This window comes from Halichoerus grypus, chromosome 10, assembly GCF_964656455.1.
Source record: "Halichoerus grypus chromosome 10, mHalGry1.hap1.1, whole genome shotgun sequence".
Lineage (NCBI taxonomy): Eukaryota > Metazoa > Chordata > Mammalia > Carnivora > Phocidae > Halichoerus > Halichoerus grypus.
The window spans coordinates 94,802,178-94,819,504 of record NC_135721.1 but is presented as its reverse complement, the minus strand read 5'-3'; the positions used below and the strand labels follow the sequence as shown (position 1 = coordinate 94,819,504).

General features: G+C 41.0%; 1 protein-coding gene and 1 long non-coding RNA gene across 3 annotated transcripts; one reads left to right on the top strand and one right to left on the bottom strand.

Moving 5' to 3' along the window:
* Positions 1–426: 426 nt before the first annotated feature.
* LOC118531390 (uncharacterized) lies at positions 427–6,271 on the bottom strand. The gene is made up of 2 exons (XR_013441924.1): positions 5,648–6,271; positions 427–1,702 (listed from the first exon to the last, which is right to left on the bottom strand). It is a non-coding gene; the product is annotated as an uncharacterized LOC118531390 (long non-coding RNA).
* On the top strand, positions 897–15,936 carry NAA20 (N-alpha-acetyltransferase 20, NatB catalytic subunit). Of its 2 annotated transcripts, XM_078056861.1 has the most exons (7): positions 897–1,029; positions 5,382–5,406; positions 5,813–5,900; positions 8,389–8,455; positions 9,093–9,228; positions 14,622–14,767; positions 15,421–15,936. In XM_078056861.1, the coding sequence occupies exons 1-7, from the start codon at positions 1,005–1,007 to the stop codon at positions 15,504–15,506; spliced, it is 573 nt and encodes a 190-aa protein (XP_077912987.1). In that variant the 5' UTR covers positions 897–1,004; the 3' UTR covers positions 15,507–15,936. The 2 variants fall into 2 exon arrangements, with proteins under 2 accessions (XP_077912987.1, XP_077912988.1); XM_078056862.1 differs by lacking the exon at positions 5,813–5,900 and having other exon boundaries at positions 8,365–8,455.
* The last annotated feature ends 1,391 nt before the right edge of the window (positions 15,937–17,327 follow it).

Sequence of the window (17,327 nt, the reverse complement as noted above, 5' to 3'; positions counted from 1 at the left end):
TCCCTCAAGACCTCAGTAATTGCTTAGAAAAGGAGTGAGGTGAAAGAACCTCCAAAAGCAGGCAGCACATTTCTTAGCCTCTGCACCTGTGCTGTCCAATATGGTGGGGCAGCCACTACCTATAGGGCTATTGAGTGCTAGAAATGTGGCTTATGCTACTGAAGAATGGAATTTTTAACTTCATTTAACTTTAATTAATTTAAGTTTAAATGCGAAAACTGATGTTCCTTTCAGTTATTTGAAAGCTCAGTATGATTGGAACCATTTGAGTATGCAAATCTACTTTTTAACTATACATTTTATGTATGCATTTGATGAAATCTAAATACAGAACAAGTATTTCTGATGACAAATCACCTCCCAGATTGAAATATGCTGCAAATGTAAAATACACACCAGATTTCAAAGACTTAGTCCAAAAAAAAGTAAAACATTCCATATTTTTTTAATTGATTACATGTAAAATGAGAATATTTTTTATATACGAGGTAAAATAACATATACTGTCACAATTCATTTCACCTTTCTCTTTATGTTTGTAAACGTGGTAGTAGAAGATTTGAGATCACATACGGGGCGGGCATCACTGGGACAGGCAGCTCTGGATCATGAATTCTCCCATTCTGGTCCATTTATTACGGGCCACCCAAGTGTTCCTGAACCCCGCTTTTCTGCTGTGATTTCCTAACCCCTGGCAGCTTTCTGTCTCCTTCCTAGGAGATCACACTCTTTCCTCCAAGGAGTCCCACGGAGGAGTTTTGAGGTTCTGAAGGGTAAGACCCCCGTGACTTTACAAGAATGATCCTGCAATTCCAGACGCCGCCGCCAGAGAGAGCCGTATTGCTGCCGTGGTTGCCGAGCAACTCGTGGCCCGGAAGCAGTTCTCCCGCCCGCCCCCGCCGCCACCGCGCGCAGGACAACTTCCGGCGGGGCGGGCGCGGGATCCCCCTGAGCCGGCTTCTGCGGCGGCGGCGCAATGACGACGCTCCGGGCCTTCACTTGCGATGACCTGTTCCGCTTCAACAACATGTGAGTGAGGCGCCCTGGGCCGGCGTTGGTGGCCGCGTCCCCTCTCCCGGGCTGGGGCCCGCGGGGCTACCCCCGCCGCCCGCCACTGGCTCCTCCCTGGAGCCGCCGGGTCGGAGCCGGGGCCGGGGCGGACGTGCGGACCTCCTTGCTGACCTTGGCCGAGGCGCTGCGGCTTCATCCCGCATCCTTGTGTGCTCGTCGGAGCCGGGGCAGCGCGCGGGCGGCCTGTCGCGGTGGCTGTCCCGATGCGCCGGGGCGAGTGGTAGGAGGTGGGGGAGCGGCCCGAGTCCAGCAGTGGACTGCCGCCTGCGGCCAGTGGCCGGGCGGGTGATGCGGCTTCGTCTTCTGCGCAGCGGTGGGCATGGAAGCGCTGGCCGCGGGGTCGTTGGGAGGTCAACAGCCAGGTGTTTGTTGAGAATACGGACGTGGTGCAGCCCACCCGCTGATGGTTCATTTGTATCCGAGTGAAACCTTGTGAGGGTGGCAGCGACCGCCGCCGTTTCTTTCTTGGCCCGGGTTTGTTTTTGTTCATTTCGTTGCTGAAGCGGCGCATCCAGGCTGGACAGCCACTTTCAGGTGTGAAGAGTCGGGGCGGGGACACATGCTGGTGGAGGCCCACTGTGTGTACTTTCTTTTAATCCGAGTTAAGGCAGGACTTGTGACTTGCAGGTACCTTTTTTTAAAAAAACAAAACATTTTATTACATAAGTTTCTGAACATTTAAAAAGTTGACAGAATTTTACCCTGAACACCTATAGACACATCGGCTAGATTCTACAGTTAACCTTTTGTTGACTTCCTCACATATCTGTCCATCCATCCATCCACCCACCAGTCCAAAATCCACTTTAAAGACAGCTGGGCAGTGTGTGAAAACTGAGGATCAAGTGGTTCGGATTCAAGTGTTAGGAGGATGGGAAGAACTTGAGAGGAGTTGGCTAGAAACCTTTCAAAGAGGGGATGAGCCTTGAAGGGTGGATAAAATGTTGACAGTGATGAGGAAGTTCTGGAGAAGGAAGCAGGTGTGACGGTGGGAGACAGGTGTGACTGGAGGAGTGGGTTTCTCTAACTGCGCCATCAGAGCAGCTGGTGAAACTGCACTTTTGCTCTGTCGTCGGAGGTTTCAGGCTTCATTGTTGGGAAGAATTTTCTCATGGGCCTCTTTCAGTCAGAGCAGTGTAACTCCAGTGACTTGTGTTGAGCTCCCCCTGTGCTTGCTGGGCGCTGGCACTGTAATAATCATTTAATTCTCACAGGTCTTTGAAGTAGGTGCTCTCGTTATCCCCATTTTTTGTATGAGTAAACTAAGGTACTGAGAGTGTAAGAGAATTGTCCCAGGTGATAGACCCTGTGGTGGGAGTGGGTGAAGCAAGGAATTTAATCCAAGGAGATTGGCTCTAGAACAGTGGTTCTCTAAGAGTGGTCCCAGACCACCAAGAACACTTTGCAAATGCGTATTCTCGGCTGTTTAAGGACCAGTGCCCCGGAGCCCAAGCTCTTCACCACAGGGTTATATGGAATGTGAGGAAATTAGAGGCGGTATATCAGGCAGGTAAGTCATTTAGGACGTCTTGGCAACAGCCCAGAGATGATGACTTGACAAAGGTTTGGGTTTGGGAGGTGCAGGCCTGGGAAGGGATAGTGTGCCTCGAAGTTTTAAGAATAGGGCAAAACCATATATATATATATATATATTTTTTTTTTGTTTTTAAGAGAGACCGTGCACGTGCGCACACACGTGCAGGGGGCTGGGGGAGGGGTGGAGAGACAGGGAGAGCGAGAATCCTAAACAGGCTCCACACTCAGCTCAGAGCCTGATGCGGGGCTCGATCTCACAACCCAGAAATCAGGACCTGAGCTGAAATCAAGAGTCAGACACTTAACCGACTGAGCCATCCAGGCGCCTGCAAAACCTTGTTTTATTTATTTATTTATTTTTTATTTTTTAAAATGTCTTTTTTTTTTGAAAGATTTTATTTATTTATTTGAGAGAGAGAATGAGAGACAGAGAGCATGAGGGGGGGGAGGGTCAGAGGGAGAAGCAGACTCCCTGCCGAGCAGGGAGCCCGATGCGGGACTCGATCCCGGGACTCCAGGATCATGACCTGAGCTGAAGGCAGTCGCCTAACCAACTGAGCCACCCAGGCGCCCCAAAACCTTGTTTTAACTGAAGGGGAGGTGAGGAGTTGAGTCCTGTGGATATTGGGAGCCGGAGAACTTCCAGGCAGCGAGGGTACAGGTACCTGTTTCTGACTGGAGGAGGCAGCCAGTGTGGATAGAGCAGAGTGAGAGGGTGAAAACAGGGCTAGGTCTTGGAGAGACCCTCCTAGGAGTTGGGCTTCTCTGCTAAGTGCATTGAGATACCCAGGTGCAGAAATCAGGTAGGTAACTGGACTAAAGATAGTAATTTGGGGGGCCCCCACTATGTAGATGGTATTAAAACCAGGACACTAGGTGACATCAGTGGTGGAGTGAATGTGGATAGGGAAAAAGAGGCTCCAGGTGTTGAAGGAGACCTTAGTGGCCCACTGAGGTGGGAGGAAAAGCTGATGGTGAGTCTTGGAAGCTGAGTGGGGAGAGCATTTCAGGTGGAGGGAGTGGGGAGCCTTGTCAAGAGCTGCTGATGGTTAAGTGTGCAGTATGTCTGCACATTTATCCCAGGAGAGAAGAGAATTGTGGGAGCGGGGGCCTGGGCAGTGAGAGGGTGTGGATCTGCCCACCAGCATTCCAGGCATGGTTACAGGAGAGCAAGTAGAGGGGGGTGCAGATGCTTGTAGGTGTGTGGTTCCATGGTGGGACCCTGGTGAAGGTTTCTTCCTACTGTTGTTATATTTTCTGTGTGAAATAGGAAGCAGCTGAGATTGAGAAGGGGTGGCCTGTTGTGGAGAGTTGAGGCAAGATGAGAGGCTATAAAGTAGTCCTTGAGAAGTGTGGAAGACTGTATTCCCACACGGTGGAGCAGTGATTGCCTAAGGCTCTTCAAGCTTCTTTTTGCAAGGTCAGAGTGATTTTCAGGGTATCACCAAAATGGGTTTTTATGCCTTTTTCATTCTCTCACAAGTGTACAGTGGCGTTTTCAGTTGTGTGACTTGCAATACCAAGCATAACAGACACAGATGTGAGAATCCAGCTGTCTTCTCTTCAGACAGATGTTACAAAGATCTGTAAAATTGTTAAAACAATGCCTTTCTTGTCGATAAATTGTGTTTTTGAAAGTAGAGTGACGGGGCGCGTGAGTGGCTCAGTCATTGAGCGTCTGCCTTCGGCTTAGGTCATGATCCCAGGGTTCTGGGATCGAGCCCCGCATCGGGCTCTCTGCTCAGCAGGAAGCCTGCTTCTCCCTCTCCCCCTGCCCCTGCTTGTGTTCCCTTTTTCGCTGTGTCAAATAAATAAAATCTTAAAAAAAAAAAAAAAGTAGAATGACTTCTGGTTTAAAAAGAAAGGTTATTCATATTAACATGTAATTTATTATTTTAAAATGAATGAATATTTTAGAAAGTTTAAATATCAGTAGATATAACTTACATAAACAGAAGTTCTTTGGGGTCCTCAGTAATTTTTGAGTGTAAATGGGTTCTGAAACCAAAAAATTTGAGAACTACTGGCCTAGAGAAGTGCCTTGGTGTAAGGGTCCCAAGGAAGAATCTGACTGGATATACAAGAGGAAGAGTTGTGGGTGGCTGGTTTTGAGCCTGGCAAAATAGCGGTTCTGTTAGTTGAATAGGAAAGTGAGGGGCAGAGCTCTTTGCAGCCAGCCGTAAAGGTGCATTTTAAGAACTGCTGATTCAGGAGTATTGTGATCAGATATGCTGGTGAGACAGGTGCTGGGCAGCACCAAAGCCAGATGCGGGAGTCTTCCCCAAAAGTTAAGGGATGGGGTGGTGGGGGAGAGGAAGTGAGAATGTAGAAGAGTGGGGAGCAAACACCAAGTGGTGAGAGGGCCCAGACTGAGCAGGTGAAGGCGCAGACACAGGAGGGAGGGACTGCTGTCGGATGCTGCGGGAGCTAGTCTTACTTTCTGTCTGTGATTTACATGCCTTGTTGGGCCCCCGTTCCATTAATGACTTACTGCCAATTAGAAAATGGAAGGTTTTGATGCAGACATATTAACTATAAAGTAACTTGTAAGGAAGAAACAGTTAAATAAAAGTTTATAGGTATCTTTATAGAGGCTGTGATGGCTCAGTTTGGCCATTCGGTAGCTTACACTATCCTCCTTAGCCCTAAAGTTGGTTTTAAAGTTGTGGATTTGGCATGTTTTGTTTTCCTGGTGCATGTTTTTAGTTTCAGTGGCTTATTTAAACTGGTTTGTCAACACTGCTTACTATTGACATTTCTTTTCTTTCTTTTAGTAACTTGGATCCACTTACAGAAACTGTATCCTTTAAAAAAAAAAAAAGTTAAATGAAGGCTAAGAGTAAGGAACATGAAGAAACAAAAGAAAAAATAGACTTCAGTACCAAAAAACTTTAAAACTTATAGGCCAGGAAACATAAGCAACATTGAAAGTAATTTAAAAAACCAAACGAACTGGGGGTAAGAGTTGTCTTAAATCTGCCTGACAAGCTGCTAACAGAATGACCTCATAAATCTACAGCAGTGCAGCTCCCCTGCCTACCTTGCCCCTGGGCAGTAAGTATGGCTCCATACAACCAAAAGCAGTGACTTCAAGATGGGTTATTACTCTCTGTGAGTGAAGCCTGAAGGTGACGAGCAGTCTGTGGTGGTTTCATGAAGTCATCGGCGACCAGGCTGTGCACTTTAACCACTAGTTCACTCCCAGGGTGGCCTTGGCTTTCCTGTCCCAGATAGCTGCCCGAGCAAACAGCATCACATCCATGTTCCTGGCAGCAGGATCGACAGAGGGGAAGGTGAGAGTGACCTTCCCTTTCAGGGGTACCTTTAGGAAGTACCACACAGGCCTTCTGTATCCCATTGACCAGCAGCTGCCCCTGCCGCACTCATCAGCTGTAACAGTCAGGGGAGGAGCCCAGCTTTAAATTGGGCTTGTTACTAAGAAAGGATTTGGGGTAATAATTAGCTGTATCTATCATGTTCCCCATTGAAAAATGGGCAAAGATGTGTAAAGTTAGGGTGCTCTGGGTTATGTTGCACTAATAGACAATCCCACATTCTCAGTCACTTTCTAGCTTTTACTCCATGTCCATTGCAGGGTAGGAGGGTAATATTAACTGATAATTTAACAAAAGAGGGCATATAAGAAGGCAATGACATTATTATTATTATTATTTTTTTTTAAAGATTTTATTTATTTGACAGAGAGAGCACAAGCAGATGGAGAGAGAGGGAGAAGCAGGTTCCCTGCTGAGCAAGGAGCCTCATGTGGGACTCGATCCCAGGACCCTGGGATCATGACCTGGGCCGAAGGCAGCCGCTTAACTGACTGAGCCACCCAGGTGTCCCGCCAATGACATTATTAAGAGTTCAGTCTCACCAGTCAAAAGATATGTGGATTAAAACCAAAATGAGATGCCATGCTTTACCTATCAAATTATCAAGGATTAAAAAAATGATAAAACTCATGCTGATGAGGGTAAGAGGAGCATTCTCATAAATTGCTAGTGACAGTATAAATTGCTGCAGTCTTTCTGGAAGGCACGTTGGCAGTGTAATACATAGTACTAATTCCATTTCCCAGAAGCTAAAAACAATAGAGTCAGTCAGGGGAGGAACTGTCAAACTAAGGTGCATGGGTCAAATTTGGTCCACTGCCTATTTTTATTTTTGTAAATACAGTTTTATTGGACACAGCTACGCTGAATAATTTACATATTGTCTGTAGCTTTGTCCATGGCTTTCACAGAGTAGTTGCATCAGAGCTGGTCCACCCAGCGACGAATATTTACTGTCTGTCCCATTATAGGAAATGTTTGTTAACCCGAGTTATGTCATTACAAAAAATTTTATTGCGGAATTCTAATATTAAAAATTTAGAATAGCACTCACACACAAGGAAATGGTTAAATTACACTGTATTCATGAGGAACTTAAAAAGATTTTTGAGAAACAAAATAACCCACATGTCCCTTGTCAAGAGATAGGAAATTTAAATTGTTTACCCAACGGAGTGTACTGTACATTATTAAAGATTAATTATAGGTATAGGTAACGACAGGGGTACATATCAGAAATAAAGCTGAGTGAAAAAGCAAAAAAATCACCAAAAGGTTTCATTTTATATTTCAAAAATTATGACTTTTTAAAGAGATCTCCATGTTTAAAAAAAGACTTCTGAATGACACAAAAATTTTCACTGTATAATAAGGTAAAGTATTAGGATGCGAATCAAGTTATAGCGTGTGTGTCTACTGACACTTCAAATTTACAGTAAAAGTCCCATAATCCAGGTGAGGCCATGTTTGAAAGTAACCTGCCAGGGCTTGGTAGTTGCTGAGCCGACATCTGGCCTCCTCCTGGAGCTGGAGGAGAGGTGGTAATGGTGTGTGTCGGTGGCTGAATGGCAAGAAGACTGGCCGGCCTGCCCTGTTACTGGTTATGTTTGAAGAGTGCTCAAAACAGTGGCTGTTGTTCAGAGGAGAGTCTGAAGAGTTTACAACTGAGCAGATTTTACAGAACCTTAAAAAAAATTGTGTGATTGGTGGTGGCCCCTCATAGAATTGCATCAGTAAGCTTACACTAAGAAGAAATAGAAGAATAAGCACATGTCAGTAAGGACGCCAGGATTGAAGAGTTTCGTATTGAGCAAATTATTCAGGCTTTCACTCTTAAGTCAGCTTTTATTTGTAGTACCAGAGAGAGAGAATTTGAATCAGTACAGGGGAAACACTAGGTAATTGTTGACTCTGGGAGTGCTTAACTTTTAAAGTTACTTTCACAGCCACACAGCTGAAGCTAAAGTAGGAACTAGTCATTAATTTTCTAGTGCAATTATGGAAAAACAAATGTACTGAGCATCTACTTTGTGCCAAGCACCAGGGATAGAGTGAACATGACATTCATATCCAAAAGGGAGATAGTAAACAATATCCAGTGATAGTAAGTGCTGTGCCGAGATTTAGATACAGTGCGATCAGTATGGACACAGATGATAGAACTTCAGACTTCTGGCTCTCTGCTGTTAGATGGTGGTGTTGCCACTCATATTTTTGAAGTTCTATATTCACGCAATTTTGTTATAAATTATTAGTGCTGACCTAAATATTTAATGTACTGACATGAATATAGAAATCACACATATATAGAGCTGGGGATAAAGTAACAATGTACTTTTCAAAGGAACTTTCTTCACAATATTTCTTTTATGAAGAACTTTGTACTGTCCGTTACTTTCCACACTCCTTAACGAGACTCTAGTATGGGATTCCTTTTTACTTACAGTACCTTGCCCACTGGCCAGAGTACTTCATTGTTGCGGAGGCACCTGGTGGAGAGTTGATGGGTTATAGTAAGTATAATACCACTAGAACTTTTTTGGGTAGGCAGTTGAGATTTTAATACAGATTTCAACTGATTGTTTTAGATTGATTGCAGAGGTGGAAATATAATCATGATGCCTGTAATTTTACTTCCTTTAACCACTGACAGCTCGACGATGCTTTCTACATTTTAGGCATTGTGCTCTAGGCCTCAGGGGTAGATACAGACAGGACCTCAGGCTTCATGGATCTTTCATTCTGTGCTTATGTTACATTTCTACATGGTTTATTTGGTACATAACACAGGAATTGTAGCATCTCCATTGAATTAGTAGCATTACTAATGAAAATTTGAGCTGTGGGTTATCAGTTTTGGGTACACATATATAACTACATGAAATGTAGATATTTAAAGAAATAGATATTCTGGTTCTGTGTTCAAAATTAGTTGCGTTTTTAGTTCATTCCTTTTTTTGAAAAGAAACCTTTCTCTAAGTGAAAGTCAAATTAAGAGCACTATTAACCATTAGCTAGATGACTTTACATGTTACTTAAAATTAAAACTTTGTCATTAGTTTCCTTTATCATAAAAATGTGCCAACAGTCATTCTGTATTCATGTATAAATCCGTGTGTTTAATTACTGAGTGCAATCTTTTGTTGGCAGTCATGGGTAAAGCGGAAGGCTCAGTAGCTAGGGAAGAATGGCATGGGCACGTCACAGCTCTCTCTGTCGCTCCGGAATTTCGACGCCTTGGTTTGGCTGCTAAACTTATGGAGTTATTAGAGGAGATTTCAGAAAGGTGAGATCCTGCTTTTCAAGTGATCATTTATAAACCCTAACTATTTGATTTTTCTTATGGTGAAAATGTATAAGATTTTTTTTTTTCTGTTCAGCCTGAATGTTGTGCTTCACAGTTTGCAGGGTATTCACATATTCAGAGTAGTAGTGTTGTCCCTATTGAGCCATTGAAGAAAAATCAGGCGAAGTGAGTGACCTGCCATGGGCTTATGTGCTGGTTAACAGGTGCAATCAAAGACTAGCCCTTAAGGTTTTTTTTTTAGTGTTCTTGCCACTATGGCAGATATTCCCAAATTCTTTGTTAACGTTGCCCTTGGCATCTCAGTGATCTTTTTCATAGTGCCCCTATGGCCAAAAAAAAAAAAAATCCCTCAGTTCAGACTTAAGCAGTTATGTCCTAACTGCTTAGTAAGTATTTATGGCCTAACAAACTAGTAGCTGTTTGGAAAAAAAAAACAAATTGAAAGAAATAGTATTTTTATTTCATTGTTAAGTAATTGTGGTTACCAACTAATGAGACATGTGTGCCTTTTGGGAATTGCATGACTTCTCAACCTTGGAAACAGATTCAACACAACCACCTGCATTCTTGTTTCATACTGATTTTCTTGTGGTACTGGGGGTTTTTTTTAGTCACAGGAACTGCCAAAACCTGGCTTCATAAAACCTTTGATGACCTACTCTGTCATCAAAAGAAATGTAACACCATGTAATGCTGCATTTGTGATTATATCAAACTAGTAGTTTGCCAGTATCTGACATGTAAGGTTTGTCTGTGTTTTCCCCAAACATTTGAAATATCCTACAGGGCCACCTTGGAGCACTCTGGAGCACAGTTTGGGAACTGCCAGCATTAGGGCTTTTTAAAAAAAGACCTATTGTGTATGTCAATCTCACACCCTCATTATGTGAGATAAAAGTAATTTAATTAAAAGACTCCTGCCAGCTCCCATTCTAAAAGAGATAAGAGATGTGTGTGTAAGTTTAATCAGTTGTCAAGCTACCATTTATTTTTTTCTCTACTTTTAAATGCCTAGCAGTATATAGGAAAGGGAATATTTGCTGAGAAGGGCTCTTGAGGTTTTCCACTTAATGGATTTTAAAAAGGCAAGTTTTAAAGAAGTAACCATGGCCTGAAAATGTTCTGGACCAAGTTAGGGCAAGAGGAACTTGAGCTTATTCAGAGAAGAGAGAAAATAGTATTAGCTGAAAAAGAAATAAGTTCTAGTACTTGAAAATTTTTAGTTTTTACATATTTGTTAATGGCATTATCTTATTGAAAAAAAGTATTTGGCATTATTATATAGTGGACAGGGAGTTAAGAAATGGGTTCTAATTAGTTATTACCGTACACATATGATTTTATGTACTTATGGGATAAATTCTCTCTCAGAGTAGAAAACCACTAAGTTCCCTTCTTTACCAGTTTCTAAATCTTCATTACTTTGGAATAGTTGCTATAAGATTTTTGTGTGTGTGTATATGTACCTATCTACATACATACATACATGTATTTTTAACTGTATACATTAAAAACAAGAAAGAAAAAGGAAATTAAAGTGGTAAAACAAAAAGCCTGAAATGAGATGTTACTATGAATCCAAATATAATCCGTAAATACAACACTAAATGTTAATGGACTAAGTACTCCAGTTAAAAGACAAAGACCTGATGACATTATGTTAAGTGAAGCCAGCCACAGAAAGACAAATAATGTGTGATTCCACTCTTACGAGATATCTAAAACAGGTAAATTTGGAGATCAAAGAGTAGAATGGTGGTAGCCAGAGACCAGGGGGAGAGGGGAATGGGAAGTTACAGGCATAAGTTTCAGTTAAACAGAATGAATAAGCTCTATAGTCTGCTGTACATTTACCTGTAGTAAACAATAATGTACATTTAAAATTTATTAAGAGGGAAAAACCTCATACTGAAGTGTTCTTACAACAGTAAAATAAAGACAAAGACTGTCAGAACTGTATTCTATTTACAGGACATATATGTAAAGATTAAAGACTGAAAGAAATTTTTTAAATTATCATGCAGATTCTAACCAAAAGACAGTTGGTATACTTAACAAGAGTCACATAATAGTTCAATAATTATCAGAGTAAAAAAGGGTCATTGCTTATAGGTGAAAAGATTTAATGCATCAGGAAGATGTAATAATTACAAGTTTTATGTACACAGTGACATAAATTCAAAGTAAAAATGCAAAAATTGATAAAAATACAAGGAGAAATAAGCAGACATTATCATAATGGGAGATTTGAACATGCTTCTTTCTAATTGATAGAACAATTAGACAGATTGATTAAGGGCGTAGAATAGGGGTGAGTACTTTTCCTGGGCCAGATAAATATTTAGGCTTTACAGGCCAGTTAATATCTCTATTGTGTGTGTGCATATGTATGTATGTGTGTATGTGTATATTAAAACACCCCTTCAAAATTTTAATAACTGTTCTTAGCCGGAGAGCAGTACAAAAATAGGTTGCAGGCAGACCCCCTTCCTCAACAGATTACAATCAGTAGCTAAAAATCTTTCCAGAAAGCTATGGATTCTCTGGCAAATTTTACCAACTATTTTAAGAAGTAACGACAATAAGTTCACTTTTACACAAACTAAAAAAAACATTTTTCAACTTTTTCTTAAGGCTAAAATAACTAATGTAAGAAAACCCAACAAGAAATAAGAGGAATGAAAATTTGAAGAAAATATCAGTCTTTATAGATGCAAAAGTCCCAGAAAAATCTTAGCAAAATGGATTCAGCAATTCATAAAAAGGATGATCTATCAGGGGAAGGAAGGTTGTTTTAACATGAGAAAATCTGTAAATGTATTCCACCATATTAACAGATGAAAGGAGAACATTTGTTAGTAAGTGCAGAAAATGCTTTGATAAAATCCTATTGATTAAAAACTGTTAGCAATGAAGGAAATAGAAGAGAACTTCCTTAACCTAAAAAAAGAATATCTACCAAAAACCTGTAGTAAATAATTTCAGTGATGCACTGAATGCTTTCCCTTTGAAGAGAGGGATGAGACAAGAAGGATGCCTACAGTCGGCCCATCTTCAGTAATTTACTGGAAATCCTAGACAGCACGGTACAGCAAGAAAAATAAAAGATACAAGGACTGAGAAGAAACAAAACTCTTACTTTGTACACATAAGATTGTACAAACAAAACCACAAGAAGCTATAAATAAATGTTTAGAATAAAAGTTAAGCAGAGTTGGACAGTCAGTATAAAATTTAATTTCAATTTCTATACAAACAGTAAAATTTAGGAAAAGATGCCAATTACAGTGGCATCAAAATACCTTAGCCCTTTGAGAAAAATCTAACAAAAGCTGTGTGAGACTTCACTGAAGTTTCTAACACTTCCCTGAGAGACAGAAAAGATGATCTATCTTAGTGGAGAGAGAACTAGGTCAGTGGCATGGAGGGCTAAACTGGTGTTTGATCCATGGAGCCAGTGTAATTGCAATCAACATCTCCAGGCTTTTTTTTTTTTTAAATATTTTTTTTATTTATTTGACAGAGACACAGTGAGAGAGGAAACACAAGCAGGGGGAGTGGGAGAGGGAGAAGCAGGCTTCCCCACGGAGAGGGAGCCCGATGTGGGGCTCGATCCCAGGACCCTGGGATCATGACCTGAGCCGAAGGCAGACGCTTAACGACTGAGCTACCCAGGCGCCCCTCAACATCTCCAGTCTTTTTTGTGAGACTTGTTAAATTGATTCTGACGCTTACAGGGGAATGGAAGGAGATAAGATCATTTGAACAACAACAAAATGGGCAGGTTTGCCCCTCCAGATATCAAGCAGTAATGAGCGAGCTCTGTGTCACTGCTGGCGTACTTGTCCAGACCAGTGGAACAGAATCGAGGAACAGATGCAGGGATACGTGGATTTTGACACACTCCAGAGGAGGCAGCTGCAGAGCAGCAGTGAAGGGACACTCTCTTCAGTAGGGATGGTGGCACAATTGGATATCCACATGGGAAAAAAACTTCCCAGATTACTACCTTACCATACACAGATCAATTCCAGATTTATTAAAAACCTAGATGTGAAAAGCAAAACTCAAAAGCCCTTTTAAGTAACCCATGACCTCAGGGTAGAAAAGAACTTCTTAAATAAGCTATAAAAAGTCTGACTGTAAAGGAGAGGCTCATATGCAACTTCACTGAAGTAACTTTGTTTATCAAAAGTTACATGAGGATAATAAGTCAAGCCACAAACTGGGAAAAGATTTGCAACAATCCTTTACATAATGTCAACTATCCAGAATACATAGAGAACCACAGTTGGGAAGAGAAAAAAAAAAAATGTGTAAAAGACCAATAAGGACTAAAAAATGAGAAATCTAAATGGCCTACAAAAATATATTTAGCCTCATTAGTAATAAGAAATGCCAATTAAAATTACCCGGAGATACTTTTATGAGATTTTCAAAAATAAAAATGTCTGATGCACCAGGCCTTTGTCACTGTGGGAATGGAGTCTTACCCTCCTCTGGGAGTGTGAGCAGACTGGGAAATGGGTATTACCTAAAAAAGCTGAAGATGCCCCTATGAGCCAGTGATCACACTCCTAGTTGTAGACCTTAGATATTGTACCATGAGACATACAATAAAAATATTCATAGCAGCATAGTTTATAATAGTAAAAACCCGACATGTTTATCTGTGGAACCATGGACAACTTGTAGTATATCCATCCATACAATGGAATGCTAAACAAAGGGAAGATGAACATGATCCAGCTACACCAGCCTGACTTGCACATTATTGAGGGGGGCAAATCACCAAATGATATACAAAGTACGATAGTATTTATATAAAGTTCATAAATAGGAAAAACTGTACTGGGTGGTGAATCTACAGCAAAAACCAAGGAGCAAATGAGAGTAAGAGTCAAGACTTGGAGACCTCTGGGTAAAGGGGATGGCTGTCAATGCTCAGAGAGACCTGAGGGCTTCAGGGCTGCCAGTGTCAGGCAGCCCGTGTCCTGTCATTACGCGTGGGCCATGGCCACACAGGTGCTTGTTATTGCACGTATGGGTGAAAATATTGTATCACTAGTTGATAAAATGAGCATGTCATTTACAGTGATATAAAATACACAAGACAATTATGGTTTTAAAAAATGTTTTAAAAGTTTATCTTTTAAAGAAAATACAGGTTTTAAAATGTTAGTATGCTAAGAGAAAATCATCTCTTTGTACCTCAAAATAATTGTCATAAATCCTCAGTAATAAAAATGGATATGAGGTAATCAGCTGCAAAGTCCTATTATTACCATTCTTTGAAGAGTATGTCAAAGCCAACTAAAAACAAGTGTTTTTAAAAATATGTAACTGACATTTTCCCTTTTTTTTTCTTAAAGAAAGGGTGGATTTTTTGTCGATCTCTTTGTAAGAGTATCTAACCAAGTTGCAGTCAACATGTACAAGCAGTTGGGCTACAGCGTGTACAGGACGGTCATAGAGTACTACTCGGCCAGCAACGGGGAGCCCGACGAGGACGCCTATGGTGAGCCCCCTTCTGTGGCAGTCTCCCCCAAGAGAAGCGAAAACACTTACATTCATTCTGCACACTAGTCATTTTAACAAATGGAAAAGAATCATAGTATTTGTTGGACTTAATATTTTAAATTTGAGCTATAATATTTAAATCTCCTTTAACCTGCCTTTATGAACCTATCAATGGTTAAATTACATTAACCAATGGTTAATTGCTATCAGTCGTTATATTATGTTACCGACATGTTAATTTTACTAAGATTTTGTCAAAAGAACATTGGTATGAAGAGCTGAGTACTGGTGACTGGGAGTCTCACTTAAAAACATTTGTCTCAGGCGCCTGGGTGGCTCAGTTGGTTGGGCGACTGCCTTCAGCTCAGGTCATGATCCTGGAGTCCCGGGATCGAGTCCCACATCGGGCTCCCTGCTCGGCGGGGAGTCTGTTTCTCCCTCTGACCCTCCTCCCTCTCATGCTCTCTGTCTCTCATTCTCTCTCTCGCAAATAAATAAAATCTTAAAAAAAAAAAAAAAAAAAAAAAATTTGTCTCTGAGGACCTAGGAAATGGGGTAGGGGACAAACCTCTTATGAGAACTTTACATACACACTTTGACATAAGGTATTTTGGTATTTGGGTACTTACATTAAATTTTGCTTCCTAACAGATATGAGGAAAGCACTTTCCAGAGACACTGAGAAGAAATCCATCATACCATTACCTCATCCTGTGAGGCCTGAAGACATTGAATAACCATGGGCAGTGGTTCTTAGGCTGATGCTCCAGATATTTTATGAACAATATTATTTTCATTGGATGATCTTGGAGCTCTATTAGGAGAAAAGTAATCATTTAGGTCTCACACACTTCAAGAAAATACAGGTTATAGACTTGAGTCTCATTGTTTCCAGTTAGCAATATCCTACCTACTAAAGCTGTTCACTGTAATAAAATTCAATCAAAAAGGCAGCTGGGTCAGATGGAAACATTCCACTATTTTGTTTCATAATATTTACTATATGCTAGGGAAAAAACTTGCTCCAGTCTCCTCCTAAATTCTGTGCCTGAGAACCACTGCTACATATATATTTTTTATTTTGTATCGAACTGTTAATTGAAGCTTTAAAAGCATATATGAAATGTATAAATCTAAGATGTATAATAAAATGCACTGTAGACTCTATGAATGTGTTCTGGAAGCTTGTTGGTTATTTATAAAATTAGATCAGGATTGAGAAGAGCCATCATTTAGGATATGATGTTTCTCTTGTTTGGCTTACGTAGAAAGCATTTTTAAAATACATGCTTGAAACAGCCCCTGCCCAGCAATATTTAGGCATCCTTCTTATTGCATAGTAAATTCTTCCCAGGTACTTGTTTACATACTGTTAAGTCCCAGATCTTTTCCTTGTCTAATCTCACACCACTTTGCTTAAATCCTGCCTTTGAAAATATAAAAAGACACTGAGGTTTCTTTAAAGGGGAAAAAAACCTAATTCCAAAAGAAAGGCCATAAAACTAGGTTGTGGGCGACCCATGTAGTTTCATGTTTAGTTTTCTTTACTTGTAATACCTGAAAATATCCAATGAGTAAGAGAAGTGGCTAAAGAAAACCCCACAGAAACGATTACTAAAAAGCTTTTGCCTCTTAAAGGACTTACTCTGGTGGAGTTGAAGGTGAGAGACATCTTTCATGTTCTCCCATGAGAAGGTAAACTTTTTCCTTCACGCATTTCATGCTGGCACGAGCCAGAAAGTGGCGGTAGGAGTTTACATTGGGAACCTATTAATTTTTGTTCTTATGCAGCATAAACAGGACAGAATTATAGAAGACTCTGATAAGTCACTTAAATAGCATTTTGACCTGCTTTCATCTCACTCCTTGACTCTGCACTTAGCTAAAGGGTATTAAAATCAGAAATGTTCCTCCTGGCTAACCAGACCTCAGTACTCCATAGTCAGGACCCACGTGACACCCAGCAGCTGGGTGACACTGGTCCAGAGCTGGAAGCACTGAGGCTGAACACAGGTGTGCCTTTGATCCTGGCCGTCTTGGCCGCCTCTGCCCTCAAACACTAGCTTACTTTCAAGATACAACTCAGTACCATACTGACTAGCTTTTTTTATTCTTTAACATTTTTGTACATTTAGTAAGCCTTACCCAATTAAATCTGCAAATAATAAAGTTGCTAGTTGCCCTCCCAGGTGAAAAAATACTCCTGAAGATGACAGTTCGAGTCAAATAGCTTGGGCAGTGAACAAAACAAGAAAAAAATAGGCCTGAGAAATCAGGCCAGATTAAAGAAAATAATCAGATCAGTTAATTAAGGCAAATATTTTTTGCTTGAGGATATGAGCAATGCTTCAACAAATGTGTTAATATCTCTGTGCTACTTTAAGTTTTCTTTTTTGGCATTATAGTTGGTTACCTTTGGTGTTTTTCACGTGTTCTAAACCAAGCCTAAGTTAAATGTATCCTGGATTACAGCAGCTACCTTCTGCTGTAACACGCTAGGGGCTGTTTACTGGTACTACAGGTAGAAATGATTCCCTCGTCCAGTAAGGTTGGGAAAC